This window comes from Silene latifolia, chromosome 3, assembly GCF_048544455.1.
Source record: "Silene latifolia isolate original U9 population chromosome 3, ASM4854445v1, whole genome shotgun sequence".
NCBI lineage: Eukaryota > Viridiplantae > Streptophyta > Magnoliopsida > Caryophyllales > Caryophyllaceae > Silene > Silene latifolia.
The window spans coordinates 106,010,682-106,036,999 of record NC_133528.1 but is presented as its reverse complement, the minus strand read 5'-3'; the positions used below and the strand labels follow the sequence as shown (position 1 = coordinate 106,036,999).

Here is a 26,318-nt window from a genome sequence, read left to right as displayed (position 1 = left end):
GATCTAGGTCTGAACTTAACCAGATTAACTAATTCAGTTGCATGCATTCAACCAAACGGTTATAATTATACTGCTAATGAAACAATTCACACATTAAATCTCCTAAACCAACTATCGCATCATCGCTATACTACCATGGCTCCCCTAATCCTAGCATTAGGGGATTAGTTATGCATAAATATAAATAGAGCAAGAACAAGAGATGAAGAAACAGTAAACATGGCAAATTAAAGAGAGTAAAGAGGGAATTACAAACTAAGATCCAGAAAGTAACAGAACAAAGCAACCGTCTAAAAGAGGGTCCCAAAAAGAGAGAAAAAGAGAGAGAAAAGGGAGATACTAAACCTAATGACGTCTTTCCTATTTATAGGAAAGATTATTATTTGACCTAAGATACGATATTAAGATAAAAATCCCACGTCCATAGAAAAGTAGTCAATCGAGGACTTTAGAACTCCTCAATCGAGTAACTCCTAGCAAAAACCTCTCGATCGAGGACTTAAGGTACTCAATTGAACACTATCAAAAAGGCACCATTCGATCGAGGGTTTTAGGTACTCGATCGAACAAGATAGTACTCGATCGAGTACTTTCCAGCGCACAATTCCTGCTTCGCGCACTGAACTTCAAACGGCCGCCATTTCTTCGTTACTCGGGCAAACAAAATGTTTCCATTAGCGTTGGAAAGCTAAGAGAACAAGCTTTGATCTCTAATTGAAATCACTTGAAAATAAGTTGTAGAAATCGAGATATGGCTCTTCAAAATAGGCACTAGTAATTTGAAGCTCTTCCTTTGTCCGCTAAGCTTCCTTACTTCTAGGCGCATCACAATTAGTAGTTTCCAAGCTCCGACTCAACTCATCTCCTAAATGCATGCATAGGGACATGTTTTAGGCTTGATTATGCTCCTCTCCGGTTCATATCTGCAAATAATATAAGAGAAACCACAGTAGACAATTCGGGGGACATTTGTAGTTAAACACTACTAAATATGTATAGAAATGCGTGCAAATGAAGTACAAAATGCCTATATAAAATGCACACATCAAATCTCCCCAAACCAAACCTTTGCTTGTCCCCAAGCAAACTAAATGCAACTAACTAATGGAACGGAGTAAAGCTCAGAGCTAGCTACAAATGCCCTCTTAAACCAATTTAATGCAGCAAACTAACACTTATAGCAAAAACTGTCAAATGCAAACGAATTGTAAGATGTTTATAATAAAGCTGAACCATCGACCTTGCAAGTCCTTTGATAATGGACTCACACGGGTCACTCTTCTCTCATGAAGCAAAGGGTAAGCATATGAATTTTAAGAGAAGAAGAAAAATAGTCGCTCATCTAAACTACGACCAACATAAACATGCATGCAGCTAATATGATAGACAATTCTAACTACCGTACATACATTCCAACCAAACATGCAAGGTCCGTCACAGCCGAGGGCTTACAAAAATATGGTAAAGTGAGGTAATGGGTAAGAAAAGGCAAAACATTTATGGGATATATGAGGTAATAGTCAACCTAGCTACCTAACGGAACCATACTGAACAATATCCGATTCTTAGCCATCTCAAAATTCAAGCATAATGCCCTTAAAGTGGCATAATAACTCACTAACCAACAATATACTCCTCATAAGATAGAAATAATGTATAGGAGAAATCGTTTCATCAATTTTTCATTCTTTTTTTTTCTTTTCCACGGTTTTTTCATTTTTTTTTCCTTTTTCGAATTCTTTTTTTTTTCTTCTTTTCAATTTCATCATTTTTTTATCGTTCCATTCTCCTTCTTCTTCTTAAATTACCAACTCCCAATAGTACAATACAAACTAAACTTGGCAGATAAATTATATACCGCAAAAACATAAACTAAACTAGCTCGACAAGGCAGGCTAAATTTGGATGTAGTTATAGGTCAAAAAGCAAATTTGGCTAAATGTGGAGTTAATTGGGTACAAATGAAAGAAAAAGGGGAATGTAAGCACCTCCCTGCATGTGAAACCAACCACAAACCCGAATGTATGTAGGCAAAAAGCAATTGAATTTCATATATGTGCAAATCAATGAACATGTTATGTAAGGAGTAACTACTCACAATCCTACATGAAACCGGTCATCAATGACACCAGTTTATAAGGCTCTAAATCTTGGAAATTATAAGTAGTTTGCCAAACTTTTCAAGTCAAGTCTATTTGTTTAGTTGTATTTTAACATTAACTCGTAGATATGCAATAAGACAAAGCTAATAAGATATCAATTTGTCGCAAGGCTTAAGTGAAATGACCAAGAGTAGTGCAATTTCATCATCGAAATCTACCGTTCCGACTCAACCTATATGCTAAAATAAATGTGTTTTTTTTTTTTACAAATTTTTCTATTTTTATGGGATTTTTTAATTTTATAAAAAATAAACAACAATGCGTACAGAAATTAAACGTGATAACAGAAATGCAATAAAAACATAAATGCAGACAATAAAAACATAAATGCAGACACAGATATGGATGCAAAACCTCCCCAAACCAAACCGTACAATGCCCTTATTGTACACAAAAATAGGGAAAGGAAAATGCAAACTGAAAAGGAGAGAGTGAAGCTGTGGAAAACTCACAAAAATATGCGAAGTAGGGACCTCCCCAAACCAGCCAGCAACATGGGAGGTCGCTAACAGCTCCATAACAGCATCATGGGATGCAGAACAAAACAAGCTATCTTGTGGTACTCGATCGAGAAGATATGAAACTCGATCGAGTACAATTGGCTGCCATAATGTTCGATCGAAGGAAGGGATTGCTCGATCGAGAGGTACATTTATGTGGATGCTCGGTAGAGGGAGATACGGTTCGATCGAAGAAGTCAGACACTCGATCGAGTAGAATAGTGCTCGACCGAGAGCTCCCTTATTGCGCGAACTTCCTTAGCGTCAATAAAACACCTGCAAAGACGCAAATAGCAACCATAAATACGACCAAATACCAAGCCGAAACTGTTCAACGTCTATGGTTTTTAAAACCATTTATTACACACACAGCAAAACTGAAATGTTCGAAAATAAACTAAAAACTTAAACTCCGGGTTACCTCGCGGTCAGCGCTAGTTTCAGACGGGTCCCAGCTCGACCTTTTTTTTCTTCATCCAGTTGCTCCAGTTGGTCACAATCAAAGTAACTCAAAGCTCTAAGCATAAGATCATAAATCTGCCCATGTGCTACACAAGAGCATAAGTAGCACCAAAATAGAAAAAGAGCATATAAGAGAAATCTGAAGTACTGTCTCAGCCTAACAAAATTTCGATGAAAAATATGGTGAAACTTTATAAGCTTATTTGTCCAACTGGGAGGGGGTAGAGTATTGAAATATAAAGCATAAGTCATATGAGGTAATTTACTATTAGTCATAGCAATGATCATAAAGTTATCGTTAATTATCTCAGGTCGGTCGCTCCTAACGTCGGAATCATTGATAAAATAATGTATTACCTCTACCGTGCTAGGAACATTTCCGGACTCACCTACCTTCTCATTCCCCTCTTTTTCAGGTCCTATCCCGTAAATCGCAGCCTCTAGCGCGTCCAGCTCGGCTTTGAAAATGGGGGATTCACCATAACCACTGTCTTCGTCCAAATTGTCATTCAAAATGGACCAAAATGACATATCATTGCTCTCCGTGGCCATATCACTTGATCGAGAATGCATAGTGCTCGATCGAGGAGTTTCTTCATCAAAAATACTCGATCAAGGAGTACTGACCGTTCGATCGAGTTGTTCTTCCTCAGCAGTACTCGATCGAACACTCACATCTGGTCGATTGAGCAAATCCTTCTCTAAATTGTTCGATCGAGTGGTGGAATCTGCTCGATCGAACTCCTGATGCTGAACCTTGGTGAAATATTCGAGAAAAATGTCATCTTCATTAGCACCTTCAACTTCCGAGTCATACATATCTTCATCATCAATAGACAACTCAGGTCTTTCATGGGAAAGACTACTATCGGTAAAAACAGCATATACCGTCTCTAAGTCCCTAAAATCTGACTCGGCAGCTAATTGAGCAAGTGCCTTCACCAAAGACTTCAAATCAGCAATTTCTTCATTCTTTGTAACGGGAGGAGGGGTTTGTTGTTGCGGTGGCCAGATAAATGAAGGCTTTTGATAACCTCGTTGCTGAAGCGGATGTGGTGGCACATATGTGAAGGAATGACTAGCTTGTCTACGCTGCCTAAACGCATAGACCTCGTCGTTCTCTGCCAAACAAATAACCGCATTGTGCCCCGCAGCACCACATCTCTCACACTAGACCACCTGTTGCACCATAGTATGGAACATAGGTGGAAGATCAAAGGTACTCAAGCCTTCCCTTTGATGATCTTTTACCTAGAACTGTCTAGGTAGGACCTGTATGACCTATCAAAACAACACTAAGGAAAAAGATAAGAACTGCCTCAAGGATAAATCCCTTGAGGATAAAGACAGGCAAAAATAAATAAGTAAATTAAATAGTTGCCTCCCCGGCAACGGCGCCAAAATTTGATAACGTCGTTTAGTACCAAAAATAAATACCTAAAACAACTAACATAAGTTAGTGGAAGTAGGGTCGATCTCCACAGGGAGGCGGTCACTACCTACTTGTTATTCGGTCTGTCTAAGGTCACAAAACGGGGGGTTTGAGTTAAATAAACTAAACTAAAAAAAAGCAAGGGTCGAGAGAAAATAAAGAGAGAGATGCCGGAATGTCGGGTTACCATGGTACTTCCTCCGTTTTTATATGATGTACCCATTTGTTGAATATATGAGTGAAGTATTTTAATAAAATGGGTACATCATATAAGAATAGAGGAAGTATTACACAAATCAGCTAGAGATGAGGTCAGTCGGTTTGATGTGAGAAGGGTAAAGGAAAGGCCCTTCCCGTCCGCTATCCGCCCTAAAATATAACTAGCTTAGCTTCCACCCTCACTAGTGTAGTCTATTGCTCATAACAGGTCTATTCATTCCAATCTTCCGATCTAGGTCTGAACTTAACCAGATTAACTAATTCAGTTGCATGCATTCAACCAAACGATTATAATTATATTGCTAATGAAACAATTCTCACATTAAATCTCCTAAACCAACTATCGCATCATCGCTATACTACCATGGCTCCCCTAATCCTAGCATTAGGGGATTAGTTACGCATAAATATAAATAGAGCAAGAACAAGAGATGAAGAAACAGTAAACATGGCAAATTAAAGAGAGTAAAGAGGGAATTACAAATTAAGATCCGGAAAGTAACAGAACAAAGCAACCGTCTAAAAGAGGGTCCCAAAAAGAGAGAAAAAGAGAGAGAAAAGGGAGATACTAAACCTAATGACGTCTTTCCTATTTATAGGAAAGATTATTATTTGACGTAAGATACGATATTAAGATAAAAATCCCACGTCCATAGAAAAGTACTCGATCGAGGACTTTAGAACTCCTCGATCGAGTAACTCCTAGAAAAATCCTCTTGATCAAGGACTTAAGGTACTCGATCGAACACTATCAAAAAGGCACCATTCGATCGAGGGGTTTTGTAACACCCCCATTTATTCGGGAGCCTTTAGCTAGACATTTCCAAGTAAATGAGAGCGTTACCATCTCGGTTTCCGAGGTAGTGAATAACAAAGTACAACAAACCAAAGTACTTTAAATTAAAACTTTAGTGAATACATGTTTATTACAACTTAACCAACTAAAACTTAATATAAAAATAATTACAACTCGCAGCGGATATAAATAAAGTGATATAATTATTCTATGTGATCTAGACTTCAACTATGGTCCAAGTCGAGCTCTCATCCCAATGCTCCCGAGTCAGCTAATCTTTAGTACCTGTCAAATCTGCTCCCCATAAAACGGTTCACGGCAGGTGTTCACGAATACACAGTCACCACGAGGTTGAGTAGGAATAAACTAAACAACATAATAATCCAACCAAATTAAACACCCTTCAAATTCTCATCACTTCATTCGTACAACTCACTTACATCACTGGCAGTAGCACAACTCCCTTAACACCGTGCTATGCTCAACTCAACAACTGGAAGTAGTACTTTCGTACCATGCTCAACTGGCAGTAGTACCTCCCGTACTATGCACAACTGGCAGTAGTAATCACTTACTATGCACAACTATCTGGCAGTAGCAATCACTTGATATGCGCAGCTGGCAGTAACAATCACTTGTTATGCACAAGTGGCAGTAACACACTCCGTGTTATGCTCAACTAAATAATCAACTCTCCATACCAAATATAACCCAACAACAAAAACTCAATAAAAATCCCGTCATTAATCTCAACTAACATCTTTAACATACTCCACTACTTTACTTCCAATAATGAATCACAATATTAACCTTAACCTCATAAATCGCCACATTTAAACATTCATTCACTTAACAATTAAACCGAGTTGAGTAGGAAATTCCTACCTGACAAGCGGTTCCAATAAAGCAGCTCAAGCAATCCAAATAAATAAATAAAGCAGACGAACCCGATTATAAATTCTTCACAAACCGTCACCTAACATAAATATTATAATTTAGTTATTTATTATTCAATTCATTATATTAATTTATTCGATTATAATTTTTTTACATTACTTATTTTCTCGTGTAAATTATTATGTAACACCCGCTAAATAATTAAGCACGCATCCCCAAACAAACCCGTGTCTCATACCCCGAATATAATAATACAAGTCAACATATAATATGTGTAAACTATCCTATACCCATACCACGACCAATTTCCCCCAATCACCCGTGTATACACCTCTACCAAACCATTTATTTCACCCAAACCCGACACCACCACCTCTGCCACCTGCCCTACCGTGAGCCTCCTCTTCCCACAACCAAGACACGGCACTACCACCAGTAACAACTACCCTACACGGCTGCCAAAGCAAGCCCTAGCAGCAACAACCACACACCTCACCAACAATACCGAAAACCCGACATATACCACCCAACATTTAACCACTACTTACGACCACCACCAGCCTCCATCGACTCCACCCAACCTAGCCACAACTAGCCTGCAACCCAACGTCCCCAAGTACACCCTAACCACCGACCATACGGCCACCAACACCCCACAACTCAACGCCCTAAACAACCCCCTCAAAACCCGACACAACAACACAACACACATATATCCACCTCCTTACGCCACCCTACGACAACCAGTGGCCACCACCACTGACACCGCTGGAACACGGTGGTCCCTCAATCCCCTCGACCCACTGCACCCTCAACAAACAACGCCATAAACAGCAGCAGCGACACATTCACACACCTCCTCTGTTTCTCGCTATTTCGACGACCACCACCACAAACCACCACCAGCCACTCTACAAACACTCCCACCGTAGTCGACCCAACCCCCTGAAGCAAACCCACCACAACCCAGGTCAAGTCAGGCCCGTTTATGGGTCCAATCACTCATCCTAACCCCACGACCAAAACCCGTAACCCCCTTGACCAGCCATCTTTAACCGCCCCAAAAACCACCCCAACACGGTCAACGACGGTCAAATAAAGTCAGGTCATAATCACGGCAGTCCAAGGTTACTCTAGGTCTATATTTCGAGTCCTATGCTGGTCTAGTTATCGAGTTATAATATGCTAAAGTGTATACATAAGATGGTCTGAAATATTCCCTTGAGTCGATTAATTGGTTTTGTTAATTCCTTCTTCTTTCCGTCTCCTAAAGCTCCCCCTCTTTAATCTGTGATTAATTTCTCAGATTTAATAGGGTATTTATAGCATTGGATTATAGAGAATATGAGGTCAATTAGGAAACTATCATAACTTACCCTATTCCAATTAGTATAGGAATTACCATTATATTATTATTATCATTATTATTACATAGGTTAATCTTACCATAAATAGGATTCCCTCATACAATATTTACTAATTTATTATTACCATAAATTATTATTATTGATATAATTATTATTACTTTTATATATTATTATTTCCGTATTATATTATTATTAATTTCCGATATAAATCCCGATTATATTCATACCAATTTAATAAATTTCGGCCGAATTAATCAATGGCAGACTGTCCAACACTCGATTACCAACTAAGCCCAATTCACGACTTGGATTATTAATTTATTAATTAATTATCGTCTTTCTTTATTATTAAGAACGCCTTTAATTTAATTATTAAATTACATGAATTATTATCATTAATTAATTATCAAAATACGGGGTATTACAGTCTTTTCCCCTTAAAATGAACTTCGTCCCGAAGTTCGCCCACAACTACTACCACAACACTCATAGAAATTCTCATAACTAAGCATCATCCAACACAATTATCATATTACGATTATCAATCATGCCAATCTTATCACAAGGTATCACAATAATAACCCAAAACATTCGTAGTATTACATTCCTTCTCCCTAAAAATAAACTTCGTCCTCGAAGTTCAGAATATCAAACAATAGGAACAACATGCCACCAATCAAGAGTGCACACCATAACACAAGTCAACTATTATTTCAAGCACAACTCCAAATAATGATTAAATAAATAACAAAATCTTTGATTTTCTTCCAAATAGCAAACCACATCATATAGGATATTCGAACTAAACATTACTTAAACTTAAACTTCTTACTGTAGTTATCGACGAATAGATTGCTAGACTAAATAATAATCTCTAACAAAATACGCATAATTGTTTAGTTAATCTTTTCCTAATAATGACATCTGACTACAACATGAATGTAATTAATGTGAATATATATATATACATATATATATATATATATACATATACATATATATATATATATATACATATATATATATATATACATATATATATATAGTAATAAGATCATCTAAGTCCACCTCTTACATTTGAGTCCATAAGTCCTCCTTATAGCCATTGGATGAGGAAGATGGAGGGTTAAGATTGGAAGCAAAAAAAGGATGATTAATGCCTAATAAAACACTCCCCCTCTCTACTTTACTAATCCATACTAATCAAATATTAATCCACTATATAACCTTTATTTTTCCACCAACTTCTCTCTCATTCACACAATTCACTTCTCTACTCCCTCTCTAAAACCCAAATTAATTCCAAACCCAAATAATACTCTCATCCTAACAAACCCAAATAATTCAAAATCTAAAAAATAAAAAAAATTCCCTCCATATTACTCTCCCACCCACCACCACCGGCCCCACTACCGACCACCACCCTCACCCTCCATCCCAACACCACCCAGCCTCACCTCCTCACGGCCACATCCACAACCCCGACACCCACAACCCGACACCACCCTCACGCCACCACCACACACACCAAATCCGCCGCCCACCAAACTCCACCACAAAGCCGACCAGATCGCCACCACCACACACTGTCACCCCTCCTCTGACCCACCCACTGCCACACCACCTCACGCCACACCTCACGCTCACCTCCGCACCTCACGCCACACCACTGCACGCCGCACGCCACCATCATCCCCCACCACCACCACGTCTGCCACCAACCTCCTCCTTCCTCTTTTTCTCCTTACCTCTCCTTCCTCTCTCAGATCTGCCTCTTCCTCCTCCCTCCTCTGCCGCGGCTGCCGCCACCACACACTCCTCCTTTTCTTTTTTTTTCCAGATTTGGAGGTTGGTTGTGATGGTGATGGGAGAGTTGGTGGTTGTTTGTGTTTTGTTTTTGTAGATGTCGTTCCTTTTGTAATTTGCAGTTGTCGCGTTTTTTTTTTTTTTTTTTTTTTTTTCAAATTTAATAGTTTTGTTATTTATTTTGTTAAATGTTGGGTGTTGGTGTGTGCGCGCTAGTTTCAAATATCGTCTTGTTTTTTTTAAAAATCCCGTCTTGTTTAAATTTATTATGTTATCGTTTTTTTAGATCTCGTTTTTATGTATAGTATTATTTTTTTCAGATTTTCTTTACAAATTTCGTTTTTTTAAATGTTACTTTTATTTTAATGTTAGATCTATAATATTTTGATTTTAATATTAAATCTACTAAATATGAAATATTAGATGTACTAAATAGATCTAAGATTATTTTTTGATTTTAATCTTAGATATATTTAAAATATAGTCTTATTTTTAAGGTATTACACTTTTTTTATTAAAATTACACTTTTTTTTGCTAGAATAACACTTTTTTCGGCTAAAATAACACTTTTTTCTGCTAGAATAACACTTTTTTCGACTAAAATTACACTTTTTCTGCTAAAATTACATTTTTTGTTGTTGTTAGAATTACACCTTTTTCTGTTAAAATCACACTTTTCTCCATTAAAATTACACTTTTTTCTGTTAAAATTATACTTTTTTTTGCTAGAATAACACTTTTTTAGGCTAAAATTACACTTTTTGTTGTTAGAATTACACTTTTTTCTGTTAAAATTACACTTTCTTTTGCTAGAATAACACTTTTTTTTGGCTAAAATTACACTTTTTGTTGTTAGAATTACACTTTTTTCTGTTAAAATTATATTTTTTTTTTGCTAGAATAACACTTTTTTCGGCTAAAATTACACTTTTTGTTGTTAGAATTACATTTTTTGTTGTTAGAATTACAGTTTTTTATGTTAGAATTACACTTACCTCTATTGGACTAATGTTACACTCTCAATGGACTTGGTTATATTCTCATTGGACTAATGTTACATTCTCAATGGACTAAAATTACATTCTCAGTGGACTGGAATTACACTTTTCTGGACTAAAATTACACTTTTTTGGACTAAAATTACATTCTCCTTGACTAAAAATAACAATCTCATTGGACTGAAATTACACTTACCTGGACTAAAATAACACTTTTTGTCATTAAAATAACACTCGTAAAATGCTAAATTACAATAACTTGTGATAAAATTACAAAAATTCAAAATATTATTCGTTAAAATCACTCGGAAAAGATTGAAGTTAAACTTGTAAAACGCTAAATTCTCGAAAATATTCCTTAAAATTACACTTTTTGCTGTTAGAATTACACTCGTAAAATCCTAAAATGTCGAAAACTTGTCTCGAAAAAAAAAAACAAAAAAAACGAAACAGTCGAAAACTTGTCTCGAAAAAAAAAAAACGAAAAAAACCGAATCAGGAAAAATGTTAACAAAATTTTCATAAACTTTGAAGTATAAGACAAAATATGGTGTTAATTGTGTATGATAATGAATTAGTGAATGTATTATTAAAACTAGAGAGAGAAGTGAATTAATTAGTGTTAAGTGTGTTTTTTGCTTTCAATCTCAACCTTCCACCATGCATGATTCAAGGGTTGTGGGAGGGACTTATGGACTCAAAAAAAAAAAGGGACTTAGAAGAACTTGACACTATATACATATATATATATATACATATATATATATATATATATATATATATATAGGTTTAGGGAACACATTCTGCATATCACCAGACATGGTAATCTACTTCACATAATTTACAACATCAAATTATCAACGTGCAAAAGATAAGAAACAAAAACTTATACTTTTCAAGGCTAGGAAAACTTATTATAACTTCTAAAAATCATAAATAAATAAATAATAACTTAATTACTCCTCGATAACTTATACTTTTTAGAAAATATAGAGAGTTAGTAAATTATGAGAAAAAGAATCAAGTCAAAAACTCATAAGGTCAATTTATAATGCATTTGACAATTTATTTGGTCAAAACAGAAATTTCACAGCAACTTGTCAGAAACTTAGGTCAAATTGTAAAAATCATTATTAATTGTCAAAAATTTACCTTACAACGTGGCTTATCAATTTAGAAATATATACGAATATTTTAAACAATGTCGTTGGAATTACATTAAATCGACAGGTAGTTTTTAAATGGCCATTTTTACAAAAACATGGCGCGAAAACATCACTGTACAGGAATATTCTGACCACTGTCCACTAAAATATTTATTTCTCCTAACCCGTATAATATTTGAACATGCGACCAGTGGCATATGAAAGTTAACTCACAAAGCTATCACACATAAAAATCTCGAAAAAGAACTTTAAACGGACAGTAAATGGCAGCCACAACAATCAAGGGTAAAAATCTTGTGAAATCAACCAAAATCGCATTCTTCCCAAGTCCACACAATAATTAATACTTCACATGCTTAATCATATTCACACCTTCCACATACATGCCAACATACTTCCTCATATCAACATACTTATAACAATGCTTAAAATAAATCATATCACATCCCTTCACCGAAAAAGCAAAGTTACGTCCACGTAATCGCAAGCATTAATGAAACAACATTCAAACAAGGCAACAAAACTTTCAAAACAAAATAACCAATGTTCCTTTTAAATTACCCCAACTCTCAAGTATTCTCTCAAGGTTCCTGGTTTGAAACTGAGAGGGCCATGGTATAAATTAAGTCGCGCTTCTTAACCGCACTAAGAGAGGCTCCTAACAGTTTCTACCCGGGATTCATTTTATTTAGACACATTCTAAGTTCATTATTATTCATTAGTTAGGCCCGATGATCGTTTTTGCTCTGATACCACTTTGTAACACCCCTATTTCACTACTACAAATACAGGCTATAAAAACGGTCAAAAACCGTTGTTATATAAAAAAGCGGACGTTGTTAAAGCGTCCGTAATAAAAGGTTTTAACAACGGTTGGTTTTCTTAAGGAAACCGTTGTTAAAAATATTAACAACGGTTTTAAGTATAAAAACCCGTTGTGGAAAGTGTGACTCAATTTTGGGGGGAAAGTTATAACTACGGGTTTTAATATACAAAACCGTTGTTATAACTAACGACAACGGGTTGTTTGTAAATAACCGTTGTTTGTTCTTAAAAAATAAAAAAAAATTAAATTAAATATTACTAGATGCATGCATAATTACGGCCCGTTATAATTCCGATGCATGCATTATTACTGACATCATTGTGCATATGGACGGACAATATGGAATGAGAAGGGTTAGTAATAAGATTTGAAGCAGCATTGAGAGATATGATGATGATTATGCATGGCACAACTTCCTAACATATATATTAATTAAAAACCAACTCAACCCACACATTGCTTAGTATAAATACATTGCATTATCTCAACTAACATTTCCATTATCTCAATATATACATCTCCAAACCCTAACTGCTAAAACAAACTCCAAATAAATAACCCTAATTAATTTTTCAAAACAAACTCCAAACTCCAACAAAATGAATGATTTCATCCTTAAGACTCTTACTATGATCGAGAACAACAACAGTTTCATCCGCCGGTTGCTCCATATTGAGGAAAGTTTCAAGAGCTACCTTGCGGATGCTCGATCCGTACTGAAGGACGCCAAAGAAGATGGCTTGACGGAGCAGCAGCAGTTGCAGCTATATGACGATATAGCAACTGCTGAACGGAACCTCCAAATAGCCAAGGAGGAGAAGACGGATATGATAGATGAGAATAAGATCCTCTATGAAAATATAAGAATTGCATTTGAATTAATGTAATTTTTTTTTTTTAATTTATGTATTTATAAATATATATATATATATATATATATATATATAGGGGCGGGTTCAGGTACGAACTAAGTTACGGTGCGAACCGTACGAACTAGCTTTAAACCAATTTTTTTTTTTTTTTTTTTTTTTTTTTTCAGATACATTTTATTATCTTTTCAGATACACTTCTTATTCATATACATTTTATAACACAACTAGATACACTTTTTCCACACTAAAATTTTGGATGCACTTTTACAACTTTTTAACACTAACTAATACTTCCAGATACACGTATTAATAATTCCAGATACGCATGTTAATACTTCCAGATACACGTATTAATATTTCCAGATACGCATGTTAATACTTCCAGATACACGTATTAATACTTCCAGATACACGTATTAATACTCCAGATACGCATGGTATAACTAACGGATACCAAGTGTATCCGGTAGTATTTTCACGTGTATCTAGGGTGATATTTTGTGTATCTACTTCCACCATCGTCATCACAGCCCCCACCGCCACCGCCACAACCACCGCCACCGCCACCGCCACCACCACCACCACCACCACTGCCCCTACCACCGCCACCACCACCACCGCTGCCTCCACCATCATTACCAAGCTGACCCGACTAACACCACACCACTACCACCACCATCACCACCGCCACACAAACTTCAACCAGACAAATACCAATACCACGACACGACTACAATCTGATGCGACTTCCATTACCACCACAACCAAACATCGACCCCACCAGACCACCACCACGCCGCTTAACACCATCGCCGACTACCATACTTTATCAGCCGCCACACTACCGTCGTCGGCGCCGACGACTTAACGCGATCCCATACATTAACACCTCGATCAGATTCGAAATTTCACGAGGAGTATAACTATATGATTATTTGGTCGAAATTACTTGTATCTTTGTGTAGATCTAGCAATTGCCACATGAATGGCCGACTACCATACTTTTCATTACCACCTGAATGTTGTCTCTGCTCCGACGGCGACGGACTACGCAACACCACGACTCAACCCACCACAAGCCAACCCGCAATACCCCACCACGATTCCACGAACATAAAACAACAAATTGATCAGAAATTCTTAATACTCCCAGATCCGCCATTTATACGAACCAAAATTGACATTTCCTGACTCGAAATCCCTCGATTATGCCATTTTTGCGATTAGTATTTTGAAATTTGATTTCGTTTTTTGTAGATCTGGAATTTAAATTACAAAATGAATTTTAAAAGAGGCTTGAGTGACGAATTTAAATTAATTTTAAAGAAATAATTACACAAACGGAGAAAGAGACCAGCCGCCCTGATTAACGACGTTGTCGGAATATTCTGAGTGTGGATGGCTGCGCGGCGGCGATATTAGGCGAAGATCAGAGAAAGAGACAAAGTGAATATGAGGTTGCAAACCGTAGAGACAAGATCTCTGACAGTGGGGTTGAGGTGACACGCCGGTGACGTCAATGTCGGAGCTCCGGCGGCCATAAAGTTGCTTGTGTTTGATGGTTGGTATGGGATAAGGAGAGTAGAGGTTTGGAATAAGTGTGTGACAGTGATTCCATTTGATATGGCAGGGGTTAATTGTGACGGTACAAAGTTTACTTTGACAGTTTTTATTGAGTTCGTACGGTTCGTACCCTAATTTAGTTCGTACGGGATCCTGATTCTATATATATATATATATATATATATATATATTAATTATGTTTATCTTGCTTCTTCATTGTTTTACTAACTAATTATGCGAACAATACTTAAACAAATAACATAATGGTCGATAAAAACACATACATGCAAAAGAAATAATTAGAAAAAGAAAATAATGACGATGAAACTAACAGTGACGACGAGATTTACCTGATAAATACAGAACGTAAGAGACGATGAAATCAACAGTGACGGCGAGAAGATAAAGCGACGATGAGAAAGAGAGAAAGAGAGAAAGAGACAATGAGAAAGTGTGTGTTTTGTGTTTGTGTTTGTCTGTTGTGTTTGTGTTTGTGTATTAAGGGTTGTGTTTTGTGGCTGCAGCAGACTTGTGTTTGTGTGGTTTATATATGGAAGGTATTGACAACGGTTATTAAACAACAACCGTTGTCAAATATGTTTTAACAACGGTTGTAAAAAACACCCGTTGTCAAATATGTTTTAACAACGGGTTACAAAAGTAACCGTTGTGATTACTTTTCACTAACTTTGCGCCAATTTTGCGCCAAATTATTAACAACGGTTGTGCATGTGTGACCCGTTGTTAAAACTAATAACAGCGGTTTTTATAACCATACCCGTTGTAATTAAGTTTAGTAAAATTCGCGCCATACATTCTACAACGTCTATTGTGATTTTCGTGAATAATCGTTGTTAAAGGGGCGTTGTAGTTGCCTGGATTTGTAGTAGTGTTTATTCGGGAGCCTTTAGCTAGACATTCCCAAGTAAATGAGAGCGTTACCATCTCGATTTCCCGAGGTAGTGAATAACAAAGTACAACAAATCAAAGTACTTTAAATTAAAACTTTAGTGAATACATGTTTATTATAACTTAACCAACTAAAACTTATAAAAATAACTACAACTCGCAGCGGATATAAATAAAGTGATATAATTATTCTATGTGATCTAGATTTCAACTACGGTCCAAGTCGAGCTCTCATCCCAATGCTCCCGAGTCAGTTAATTTTTAGTACCTGTCAAATCTGCTCCCCATAAAACGGTTCACCGCAGGTGTTCACGAATACGCAGTCAACCACGAGGTTGAGTAGGAATAAACTAAACAACAATAATAATCCAACCAAATTAAACATCCTTCAAATTCTCATCACTTCATCCGTACAACTCACTTACATCACTGGCAGTAGCACAACTCCCTTAACATCGTGCTATGCTCAACTCAACAACTGGCAGTAGTACTTTCGTACCATGCTCAACTGGCAGTAGTACCCCCCGTACTATGCACAACTGGCAGTAGTAATCACTTACTATGCACAACTATCTGGCAGTAGTAATCACTTGCTATGCGCAACTGGCAGTAACAATCACTTGTTATGCACAAGTGGCAGTAACACACTCCATGTTATGCTCAACTGAATAATCAACTCTCCATACCAAATATAACCCAACAACAAAAACTCAATAGAAATCCCATCATCAATCTCAACCAACATCTTAACATACTCCATTACTCTACTTCCAATAATGAATCACAATATTAACCTTAACCTCATAAATCATCACATTTAAACATTCATTCACTTAACAATAAAACCGAGTTGAGTAGGAAATTCCTACCTGGCAAGCGATTCCAATAAAGCAGCTCAAGCAATCCAAATAAATAACTAAAGTAGACGAACCCGATTATAAATTCTTCACAAACCGTCACCTAACATAAATATTATAATTTAGTTATTTATTATTCAATTCATTATATTAATTTATTCGATTATAATTTATTTACATTACTTATTTTCTCGTGTAAATTATTGTGTAACACCCGCTAAATAATTAAGCACGCATCCCCAAACAAACCCATGTCTCATACCCCGAATATAATAAATAATACAACTCAACATATAATTTGTGTAAACTATCCTATACTCATACCACGACCAATTTCCCCCAATCACCCGTGTATACACCTCCACCAAATCATTTTATTTCACCCAAACCCGACACCACCACCTCTGCCACCTGCCCTACCGTGAGCCTCCTCTTCCCACAATCAAGACACGGCACTACCACCAGCAACAACTACCCTACACAGCTGCCAAAGCAAGCCCTAGCAGCAACAACCACACACCTCACCAACAATACCGAAAACCCGACATATACCACCCAACATTTAACCACTACTTACGACCACCACCAGCCTCCATTGACTCCACCCAACCTAGCCACAACTAGCCTACAACCCAACGTCCCCAAGTATACCCTAACCACCGACCATACAGCCACCAACACCCCACAACCCAACGCCCTAAACAACCCTCTCAAAACCCGACACAACAACACAACACACATATATCCACCTCCTTACGCCAACCTACGACAACCAGTAGCCACCACCACTGACACCGCTGGAACACGGTGGTCCCTCAATCCCCTCGACCCACTGCACCCTCCACAAACAACGCCATAAACAGCAGCAGCGACACATTCACACACCTCCCCTGTTTCTCGCTATTCCGACGACCACCACCACCAGCCACCCTACCAACACCCCCACCGTAGTCGACCAACCCCCTGAAGCTAACCCACCACAACCCAGGTCAAGTCAGGCCCGTTTATGGGTCCAATCACCCATCCTAAACCCCACGACCAAAACCCGTAACCCCCTTGACCAGCCACCTTTAACCGCCCCAAAAACCACCCCAACACGGTCAACGACGGTCAAATAAAGTCAGGTCATAATCACGGCAGTCCAAGGTTGCTCTAAGTCTAAATTTCGAGTCCTATGCTGGTCTAGTTATCGAGTTATAATATGCTAAAGTGTATACATAAGATGGTCTGAAATATTACCTTGAGTCGATTAATTGGTTTTGTTAATTCTTTCTTCTTTTTGTCTCTTAAAGCTCCTCCTCTTTAATTTGTGATTAATTTCTCAGATTTAATAGGGTATTTATAGCGTAGGATTATAGAGAATACGAGGTCAATTAGGAAACTATCATAACTTACCCTATTCCAATTAGTATAGGAATTACCATTATTATAATTACCATTATTATTATTATTATTATTATTATTATTATTATTATTATTATTATTATTATTATTATTATTATTATTATTATTATTATTATTATTATTATTATTATTATTATTATTATTATTATTATTATTATTATTATTATTATTATTATTATTATTATTATTATTATTATTATTATTATTATTATTATTATTATTATTATTATTATTATTATTATTATTATTATTATTATTATTATTATTATTATTATTATTATTATTATTATTATTATTATTATTATTATTATTATTATTATTATTATTATTATTAGGGTTTTTTGATAACTGCTACCACAAGTAAACCATTTTTTGAGAACTGCTACCAAGGTAAAAAATGTTTAAAAAATGCTACCATAATTCTTGCTTCGTTAAAAATCCAGTACCAATTCATTAAACGAGCCTACTTGAATCAATCTCAGCCACTCATTTCAAATGTTTAGTTTAAGTTATATTTCCCATACCTATTATACCCTTCCTCCCATCTTTATAACATACTCACTTCTTCACTTCCTTACACTTCAATTACTTCAACTCCATTAATTCTTCTTCAATTTCTCATACCCTTTGTTCTTCCCTAATTCGTACTTCCTCAATTGAAGCTATTCATTGAATCTTTCTCTTTTAATCAATTATCAGGTAATAATTCCTTTCAATTCATTCATTCTTTCTCCTTCTACTCCATTAATTATTACTTTTAAATCTCGTTCTGAAATTAGGGTTTTGCGAAATCTGGGTTTATGTTATTTTATTCTTACAGCAGCAGCACTGTCTAGGGCTTCCTATTCCGAGTCCAATTACAGGGCTGTTAAGTGTAGATGTGGGGTTACAGTAGCCTTATTGAAGTCATGGACACAAGAGAACCCTGGAAGAAGATTCATTAAGTGCAAGTTTTCAAACCCTAATTCAACTCATGGATGTGGGTATTTTAGATGGTATGATGAAGAACAAATAGAGTGGCAAAGAAACACAATTAATTAGTTGATATTGGAGAAGAAGGTACTAGAATGTGATTTGATGATGATTAAGTGCGAGAATGCACACTTGTTGGAGCAGAATCAGAAGCTCAAGGAAGCCACTGCCATTCTTAGGCAAATTAAGGCATATGATGATGAGGTCGTGGTTAATCAAAACAACAATATGAAGAGCAGTAGAACATTGTTGAAATGGAATGTTGTTGTTGTTGTTTGCCTTTCAGTAGTTTTACTTAGCCTTCTATTGAAATTGTAAGCTTATAACTTAGATAGCTTATAAGGCAGATGGTACTTGATAGGTTTAGCAGCTCAAATAAAATCATTTGGGCAATTTTCTAATGTAACATGAAAAACCTATCATCAATAAAGGAGGGTTGCATATTCTGTTCAAATGTTGCTCAAAATAGACATGTTGATTCAATTTTGACTTCTTTTGATGTCCTTGTTCAAGTAACAAATAAATTGGAAAAGCTTTTGGAGAAGAGACAATTAAACCAAGTAACATTGAAGTAGATTGTTAAATTGTCTTACAAACCCATGATGAAATAACACTTAATTGTTTGACATAATTGTTCAACAAAAACCAAAACATAACTAAAAGCATTACAAGTCCATCATCAGTCCTCAAAAGCTAGCTTCCTCTTTGAATTTGCAGTAGGTGCTCCATGATTGACACTAGCTTGACTCTCCTGGACACTTGGTTGCTGGCTAAATGAAGGGCCAGAAAGTGCAGCCACCATTGCAGCATCTTGTAGCTTTTTTGCCTTCCTTCTTGCAACACCATCTCTTACCTTGGCACTCCAGGCTGATTTACTCATCCCTCTTGTTGCTGTCACCTTCTCCTTTTCTTGACTCATTGGAGGGTTCTTACAAGTCTTCATATTATGGCCATTCAAGCCACACTTGCCACAAGTTTTAATTTGTCTCATTTTCTTGGGCTGTCCACTAGTTCCCTCTCCTACCTCTCTTCTCCTCTTTTTTTAGCTTAGGTCTGCCAGGCAGCTTTTTGAATGGTGGTGGTGTAGGAGATGTGACTCCAACTTTCTCCCAGTCTTCATATCCAGGCATGGCTGCTATGGGATGCTGAAATGCTCTCAAATAAGTGGCTTTGGTGTAAGCCTCATCAACATAGTCTAGGACCTCATGTCTTTGGTCTGTTATGCACATCATTGCATGTGGACATGGAATTCCTGTTAGCTCCCAAGTCTTACAAGTACATGTCCTATTTGTGAGATTAACAGCCTTTTGTTTCCCTCTATGAACCACCTCAAACTCTTCACCAAATGCAGGGATCAAAGTGCAAAATCTAGTTTCATTATCAACCCACTTCAAATACTTTGTTACAAAGGGCATTACCCTATCCTCAAACCCTGCAACTCCTGTCCTTTTATCAAAATGCCTTTTCATGACATATCTTCTTATCCATTCTATAAGGCTGATAATAGGCTTATCTCTGGCTTCTTTTAAGGCTGCATTGAATGACTCACATATGTTGTTCAACAACATGTTGGACTTACTTGTAGTTGAGAATGCATGTCTTGACTAGTGCTTGGCTGGTATGGCAGATAGGTATAAATCGAAAAATGGTCCAGATAGGTATGCATGTGCATCCTTATTCAAGAACTTGATTCCTTGTCAACCAAGTATATTTAAAAGGAAGGGACTGGCATGAGTATATCCCTCCTGCTGATGCTGCTTGGTCGTGGAAGAACATATGCAAAGTTAAGGAAATGATGAAAAATGGATACTTTGATGGACAGTGGACTGCTGATGTTAAAGGGTACTCCATAAGAAGTGGATATGATTGGCTTAGGGTTCAACAGCCTAAGCAAGATTGGGTGCCTCTGGTTTGGAACAAATGGAATATACCCAAACATACCATTATTGCTTGGATTATCATGAATAATGGTTTGAATGTGAAGGAAAAACTATGCAAAATAGGATACTGTACAGATGATTGCTGCTTGATCTGTGGCAATGATGTTGAAACACAGGCACACTTATTTTTGATTGCAGATACAGTCAGAAGGTAATACTTCAGATGGAGAACTGGTGTGGCTTCCCACTGCAGACTAACAGGAGCATGGGAATGCTGTCATCTAAAGGAGGCCTGAAGTAAAAAGTTCAATTCCTGATGATAACTGCTTGCTATTATTAGGTATGGATGCAAAGAAATAGTGCCAGAATGAAACAAGTGTTGCTTAAACCAGAGAAAGTAGCTGAATATATCATTGAGGAGGTAAAGAGTAGAATCAGAAGGAAACTCATGAAGCCTGTTTCGAGTACTGAGAAGAAATTGCTGGAAAAATGGGGTGTCCTAGGAGTGAGCTAGCAGCATGTCTAGGCAAAAAAATGTGTATGCATATTTGTCTTGGTTAGCTAAGGCTTTTTGATGGTTACTGTTGCATGAAATCCTCTTGTAATTAGACTTTTTATTTGATTTTAATATATACTCACATTTCACCAAAAAAAAAAGAACTTGATTCCTTCCATTTCCTTTTGGAACTCACCCCTTGAACATGCCCTAGCTGCAGCCCAAAATGACTCCTTCATCAGTGTACCAGGCCATTGCAACTTAAAATTAGCCCATATGTGTCTTGCACAAAACCTTATTTATGCCTTTGGAGTGACAGTATTAAAAGCCTCCAACAACCCCTGTCCAAAATATAAAGCATTGTTATCAAAATACAAAAAATGTAGATAATAAATTGCATAAATAAGCTCAAGAAAAAAGTAGAAAATAAATTAAAGTGTACAAACCTTTTGTCTGTCTGACATTATAGTCAGCCCTTCTCCATCCACCTTCTATATATCTTCCATCAATAAGCTCAAGAACCAAGTCCAAGTCTGGGTATTTTCAACCTCAACCACAGCCCATGCCACAGGATAGATGTTGTTATTACCATCCATACCGACAGCAACTAAACACATGCCTGGGTATGGGCCCTTAAGATGGCAGCCATCAACACCAATCAGTGGCCTACAACCAGCCAAAAAACCCACCTTGCAAGCCTTCAAACACACATACATTCTTTGAAATTGAGGGGGGATTTTCCACATTGTCGACAACAACAATGGCTGTTGTTCCTGGATTATAGGTGATCAAGGCATGTGCATAATCCCACACTCTACCATATTCATCAGCCCCATCACCATTAATCATTAGTTTTGCCCTAGCCCTAGTTAACCATGCTTGGGAATAACTAATTTTTACCCCCATTGTTCTATACACATTTTTCACAAATTTAGACAAATCCCAACCAGGATTTTCTCTCCAATCCTCAAGATATTTTCAGCTAAATATTCTGAAGAGAGTTTCCTAGTAACTCCTTTAAATGAACATTTATGGGTCAAATTCATTGTTCTAATCACCATAAACTTCTTATTATTTGATGCTGTGGCATATACTTTAAATGGACACAGAAAATTGTGACACACACACCTAATCTTACTTCTTACCTTGTCCCATGGACACTTGCATTTGTACTTACAGTAGATTGTTACTTTTGCTTTACCATTATGTAAAAAATAATAGTCGTACCTATTTTCAATGGCATGAGCCCTCAGTGCTTGCCTCAATACCTCAACACTAGTGAACTGCAAATTAGTGTCCAACTTCACCTTTTTCCTAAAGTCAGTGGCAGGATTGAAAACAACACCACCACCCCCCTCATCATTTGAACCCTGAAGGCTTCTCAAATCATCAGCAGATTCAAAAACTTCCTCCTTTAACTCTTCTAAAATTTCAGCTTTACTTTTCCCTTTATCCTCTTTTCTCTTATCCTCTGTCTTTTGAAATAGATCTTCAGCAACAAGGTCTTCTTCCTGAACCTCAAAATCTGAATCTGCAAGGTCAGATTCCTCTTCACTTACTACAAATTGTTCCTCATCATCATCTTCACTAAGTACAGGTTTCCTTGCAGCTTTGCATTTTTTAAGATTTTTTTTACCAACCACTTGTTGTTTTCCCTTCCCCTTCTCAGTCACCTTCAAAGTCACCTCCTTTTTACCCTTCTCCTTCCCAGCCACCTGTTTCTTACCCTTCACATTCTCAGTGAACTTCACTTGCTCAGTACTCTTCACTTTGCCTCGCACCCTTCACGCCTCACTAGCATTTACTTTCTCAGGTCCTCTACCCTTCACTGCCTCACTAACCTTCACCTTTTTAGGTCCTCTAACTGGCACACTACTCTTCACCTGCTCAGTCACTCCAAAACCAGCACCACCTACAGTAGATCTTTGTACACCCTGTTCACCAACACCAGATCCACCAACATCAACAGATTTAACCCCACCTAAACCAGACGTAGAACCAACACCTTGAACCTGAACAGTAGGTGTCACAGGTCTTCTAAAGGGTATTTTTGATGTTGTTTTTGAGGGTATTTGAAATGGTGTTTTTGAGGGTATTTTGAATGGTGTATTTGATGTTGTTGGGTGAATAACCTGTAATGGTGGTATGTCAAGAGGGATGTCCTCATCTGAATCATGAATATAGATGTGGTTGGTAAACCTAGGGCTCCTTCTAAATGGGCTTCTAGAAGTGGGCTTTTTTTAGGTGATGGCTTTTTGGAAGGCCCAGCTTTTTGTCCAATGAGCTCATCAATCTTATCTAGCTCATTTACCAATTTTGTTCTGTATTTATGAGGGGAACTCATGTTTGGAGTTGCAAAGGGAATAACCCTTGTGGTGACATACAAGTCCACCCCGTTGTCCTTATCCCTTGACTTGAGCACATCAGGAATATCCCTATCATTTAATACTAGTGTTCTCCCAAAATTCAAAGTCAAACCATGCCTCCTAAACCATATAAAGACACTCACATCCTGGCCCACCTTTTTTTTTGCTTCATCAACTATCATGCAGTAAGTGAGTTTGGTACTCAAAATACCAGTCATCAAAACAAGGATACCACCAACATACTGGGTTTTTCCAGAAATAGACTCAAAACACCCACCAACATGAAGTATGACATCAATATACAAAGGAGTATCCATCCTAAAATTAAACAGTAGGATATTAAATAAAGCTATCAACTTTCTAGAAGAATACCCATTAAATTAGACAAATTTATTTAATCAATCAGGTTTAAAGTGATAACAAAGACAAAAGTTGAATTAAACTAATCAATGGAACAAATTTCAAGCAATTGAAAATTCAAAAATTAGGGTTTACGGTTTTATAGAATCTAACAAACAATTCAATTCAGGAATCTAATAAACAATTCAATCAGGCAAATCTAATAAAAAAATAACTAAGGGAAATTAATAAAAAAATTAAAGGTAAAGAGTAAAGAAGGAATGCGAACCTGAGAATGAAGAGTAGAAAATGTCGACAAGGGGCTTCTCCAGGTTAATAATGTAAAGTGATGAAGGTTAATGTTAGGTTAAATTCTGGAAAATGATAGATTAATTTGAGAAAAATGAAAGAGTAAATGGATGAACTCATAAGGTGAGGAAGATGAAAGAGTAAGCTTATGAAGGAAGTTTGTTTCTGATTGTTAAGAAGAGGGAAGGTAAAAAAGAGGGGTATTTTTGTCTTTTCATCTCAAAAACTGAGCTTCGGTATGAATTGGTACTGGATTTTTAACGAAGCAAGAATTATGGTAGCATTTTTTAAACTTTTTTTACCTTGGTAGTAGTTCTCAAAAAATGGTTTACTTGTGGTAGCAGTTATCAAAAAACCCTTATTATTACTACATAGGTTAATCTTACCATAAATAGGATTCCCTCATACAATATTTACTAATTTATTATTGCCATAAATTATTATTATTGATATAATTAATATTACTTTTATATATTATTATTTCCGTATTATATTATTATTAATTCCCGATATAAATCACGATTATATTCATACCAATTTAATAAATTTCGGCCGAATTAATCAATGGCACACGGTCCAACACTCGATTATCAACTAAGCCCAATTCACGACTTGGATTATTCATTTATTAATTAATTATCGTCTTTCTTTATTATTAAGAATGCGTTTAATTTAATTATTAAATTACATGAATTATTATCATTAATTAATTATCAAAATACGGGGTATTACAGGTTTAGGTACTCGATCGAACAAGATAGTACTCGATCGAGTACTTTCCAGCGCACAATTCCTGCTTCGCGCACGGAACTTCAAACGGCCGCCATTTCTTCGTTACTTGGGCAAACAGAGTGTTTCCGGTGGCGTTGGAAAGCTAAGAGGACAAGATTTCATCTTCAATTAGAATCACTTGAAAATAATTTGTAGAAATCGACATATGACTCTTCAAAATAGACACTAGTAATTTGAAGCTCTTCATTTGTCCGCTAAGCTTCCTTACTTCTATGCGCATCACAATTAGTAGTTTCCAAGCTCCGACTCAACTCATCTCCTAAATACATGCATAGGGACATGTTTTAGGCTTGATTATGCTCCTCTCTGCTCCATACCTGCAAATAATACAAGAGAAACCAAAGTAGACAATTCGGGGGACATTTGTAGTTAAACACTACTAAATATGTATAGGAATGCCTGCAAATGAAGTACAAAATGCCTATATAAAATGCACGCATCAATAAAGATGTTAATTATTTAACATATGCGAATATAATATAATATAAGTATCCATGGGTCAAAGGATACTAGCATGACACATCCTAGAGTGTTTTAGAAGCATTCTAGTGAACAAAGTCTTAAGAAGAAAAAGTACCTACAAGGGCCTTATATACACTTGTCAAGCTTCCCAAATAGATGTTTTCACAAAATTTCCTAAAATGCAACTACATGCCATGATGCAACTAACATTTATACAACCTAATGCAAATGTTTCTATCAACTAGTATGCCACATAAGCTAAATGCAACTCCTAAAATCACATTGGTTTATACCGCATCAATCAAGATAAAGCCACATAGTCATTAACAAAGAGAGGAAAAGGAGATTGGAAACACTACTACAAATCCAGGCAACTACAACGCCCCTTTAACAACGATTATTCACGAAAATCACAATAGACGTTGTAGAATGTATGGCGCGAATTTTACTAAAATCAATTACAAC

General features: G+C 36.6%; 1 protein-coding gene across 1 annotated transcript; it reads right to left on the bottom strand.

Moving 5' to 3' along the window:
• Positions 1-20,216: 20,216 nt before the first annotated feature.
• Positions 20,217-20,777, bottom strand: LOC141649433 (uncharacterized). The gene has a single exon (XM_074458124.1). It carries the CDS (start codon positions 20,775-20,777, stop codon positions 20,217-20,219), a length of 561 nt encoding a protein of 186 aa, XP_074314225.1.
• Between the last annotated feature and the right edge of the window lie 5,541 nt (positions 20,778-26,318).

Excerpts from the sequence above, each read along its gene's own strand:
- LOC141649433 (XM_074458124.1), bottom strand. The coding sequence starts at position 20,777 with ATGTTGTTGAACAACATATGTGAGTCATTCAATGCAGCCTTAAAAGAA.